General features: G+C 56.7%; 2 protein-coding genes across 2 annotated transcripts; one reads left to right on the top strand and one right to left on the bottom strand.

Moving 5' to 3' along the window:
* Nucleotides 1-252: 252 nt before the first annotated feature.
* On the top strand, nucleotides 253-818 carry VDBG_02907 (predicted protein; the record flags this gene model as incomplete). The annotated part of the gene is made up of 2 exons (XM_003006722.1): nucleotides 253-307; nucleotides 391-818. The coding sequence occupies 2 exons, from the start codon at nucleotides 253-255 to the stop codon at nucleotides 816-818; spliced, it is 483 nt and encodes a 160-aa protein (XP_003006768.1).
* A 449-nt stretch (nucleotides 819-1,267) lies between these two features.
* VDBG_02906 (fungal specific transcription factor domain-containing protein) lies at nucleotides 1,268-2,582 on the bottom strand (the record flags this gene model as incomplete). Its single annotated transcript, XM_003006721.1, has 3 exons — nucleotides 1,268-1,326; nucleotides 1,389-2,164; nucleotides 2,278-2,582. The coding sequence occupies 3 exons, from the start codon at nucleotides 2,580-2,582 to the stop codon at nucleotides 1,268-1,270; spliced, it is 1,140 nt and encodes a 379-aa protein (XP_003006767.1).
* Nucleotides 2,583-3,213: the final 631 nt, after the last annotated feature.

The following is a 3,213-nucleotide window of genomic DNA, read 5'->3' as shown; positions in this document are numbered from 1 at the left end:
TTCACTCGTTTGAGGTCAAGTTTCAGGGCGTGGCGCACTTTGCGTCTGTTCAAGGACATTTCGGTGCGTTGAGCTCAGTGCGTGACGGCGTCGAGGGAGGGGTAGACGTGCTGACTTTTCGTTTTTGCAGAGAATCAACCATGCGTGCAAGCCAAAGTAGGTCGTCTCTCGGTTGCGATTTGTCTGCTGTTGGGCGGCATGAGACTGACTTTCTGTAGTGCCGTGACCCGCTGGTCGCAGACGAAGCTCCAGATGGAGATCATTGCCTACCATGACATCGAGGCCGGCGAGGAGATCACCATTAGCTGTAAGACCAGCCCAGCTTTGCCCTGCCCTGCCCTGCCCTGCTCTGCCCTGCTCTGCCCTCCTCAGACAGCTGACATGATAAAGACGCGCCCATGCACCTCCTCTCCGACGACCGCCGCGACATGATCATCTCGTCCTGGGGCTTCGAGTGCAAGTGCCCTATCTGCACCGACGAGGGCGAGATGTACCTCTCCGACATGCACCGGCGCCAGCTCGACCGCATCATGGAGGAGCTCGCCATGCCCGAGGTGCGCACGCCGGCCCTCGTCAACGAGCTCGTCAGCGAGATGGAGGACATGATCGACGACGAGGCCCTCGACTCGCAGCGCGGCGACCTCTACGGCGTCGTGTCGCGCGTCTGGTCCGAGGTCGGCGACTACGCCAAGGCCCTGCGCTACGCCGAGCGCGGCATGGGCTTGCACGAGTACTATCGCGGCATCGACGACTCGAGCACGTGGCAGGCCAAGAGGTTTGTTGATTTCCTCAAGATGAAGATTGGGGGCAGGATCTGAGGGACGGCTGGCTGGTGCAGTAGAAGCATGCAAGGCTGGATGGAAACTTGGCTGTATGATGAGGAAATGCGATACATGGCGTTCATGGGGGTTTTTATATCTGGATAAAAATGAGGACAACTTTTTGCAATTTGAGTCGCGCAGTCATTGTCATGGTGATGGTGTTTATGCCTCTCTGCTTCACGGGGTCTTGTTCGTCTTCGTGGTCATGGACAATTGGTGGGGGAATGACCGATATTCTGATGAAGACCGGCCTTGGTAACAACTAGACGAAGCTCAGGAGATGCTTGACAGTGAGGCCTTGTTTCGCGTTGAAGAGAATTCAGTCGCGCGGGAGAGATATCACATCTTACCGTGGCCTTGAGCAGCCCAAGCCTCACCAAATGTTCGCGGAGCTCATACGGCATTTCCATGTTTTGAACAACCTTTGTTGGAATGGTCTTTGCTTCTCATTCATCTGGGATCATACCAAGAATACCACCCTTCCCTAAAAGGGCGAGGTACTCTTCTGCAGCGTTTGTTAGTGCCGCGACGATATGTGGTTCACGCCCTATTGTGCTGGAGACTTACGAGCCACTTGCCACTCCGTGGCAAGCTGACGCAAACTGTCCACCAGCTTCCGCAACGCTTGATACATCGTCGTGTCGTAATCTTCCTTGATGAGCCATGCGCACTGTTTAGCAACATGGTATGACAGAGATGACAGCATCGGACTCGTGGCTCCCCCACAGGTGACACCGCCAGCTAATCCCGAGCCTAGCCGCAAGACGAGATCCCGAGTTCCAGCTAACGAGAGGCGTTGCATCTGCGTCTCGAGAGCTGTGCGTCCGCCTCCATATCCCGCCTTGGGCTCATTAGGGCCATAAATCTTGTACAGCACCATGCGTGCCGAAGCGCTCAGAGACAGAGCAAGGGCGTTCTCCATCCCCGGTGACGTGGCCGTAACGACGACCTCGGGTCCCGGATGCGTCAAGGGCGAGTCTACCGTCCCGGCGCTCTCGTCATTGTGCGAATCACCGAGGAAAACGCAGTGCGGGGCGAGACTCTCCTCCAGCGCAACGAGTGCACCGTGCAGGGCCAGCGCTTCGTGCAGCACCGTCTCGGTGTCCTGGCCCGAATGCGTGCGGTGGTCGCGGTGCTTGAGGACCTTGTTCAGGATGTGCGCGGCTTGGCATGTGCGCGCGAAGCTGCCCAGGTTGGCAGTCGAGTGGAACGATGTTGTGAGGAGAGACTCGCTGGCGCTGATACGGCCCTCGTTCCAGTCCTGATCGTTGACAGGGAGGAGGGCGTCCAGGCAGGGCTCAAGGACAGACGGAGGGAGGTATCGCGTACCGATATTGACATACCTGTGCATTGAGTCAGTGAACGCGCGCTGCCAACCGGGGAGGGTCGCTTCGTCCCATCCTGGGCTACTTGAAATAACCTACTCGTCCAACAGACCAACAGAAATATCGCCCACCAGGTTCGGCGCTGTTCTTCGCCGCAGGTCCAAGTGTCTGCTGTGACGAATAACTGCTGTGCAAGGGTCTTGTTGTGAAGTCCGATCATGCCACCTAACCTCGAGGCGTGGCCGATGGTGGCGTACGCTTCGGGGAAAATAGCATGGCCCAGCTCGTATACGGCGATGAGGGTCAGACACTGGACAAGACGAAGTGAGATGAAGCGGTCTCGTTCCATGGACGTGCAGCACTCCTTGGCCAGCTGGTAAACGGCTGGGTTCCGTACAGTGCCGTCGTCGTGGTCGAAATTGGATGAAAGCTTCATGCAGACCAAGAGGAGAGACTGGCTCTCCTCGTCTTGTGCGGCCGGATTATGGAGCAAGTGTAGGAGTCGCTTCTTGCTGAGAACCGGCAGCCATTTATGTATTGTAGAGAAGTAGTGCTGGCAGATCGCGTCAATATCCGACCCGAGGCTAGACCTGAGTTGGCTTTCGCACGGCCAAGCAGAACAGACGAAAGCTGTTGGTGAGAGAGACTGGAAAAACGCCGGGTCGAGAAAAAAGCTCGAGGGAAATTCTTGGGGAGTCCTGATGACTGCAGTGGCAAGCTGAAAGGAGGGAAAGCCTCCGCTGCTGCCGTCAAAGGCATCATCGTCTCTGGGCGGCTGACCCGGGGCTTGGTAATGACAAGCCTTGTTGAGTCGCTCGCACTGAAATATGAGAGATCAGTATAGAAACGCCAAGAAAAGAGGCATCGGAGAGCATAGTTACCAATGAGCATGCTGGAATCTCTCGGCTGCATTTTCGTTTCAGTCGCCTGATACATGTCAACAACAGCACCAGATAGTGATGACCTGGCCCGCGCACGTACCGGCATGCCCGACAAACCACCTTCGCCCTGCCTGAGCTCATCGGCACGGCGTGTGTGAGCTTTCCCCCCTCTATTGACTGTCCGAA

The sequence above is a fragment of the Verticillium alfalfae genome, genomic scaffold, assembly GCF_000150825.1.
Source record: "Verticillium alfalfae VaMs.102 supercont1.3 genomic scaffold, whole genome shotgun sequence".
NCBI classification, from domain to species: domain Eukaryota; kingdom Fungi; phylum Ascomycota; class Sordariomycetes; order Glomerellales; family Plectosphaerellaceae; genus Verticillium; species Verticillium alfalfae.
This window is presented reverse-complemented; position numbering and strand designations above follow the sequence as displayed.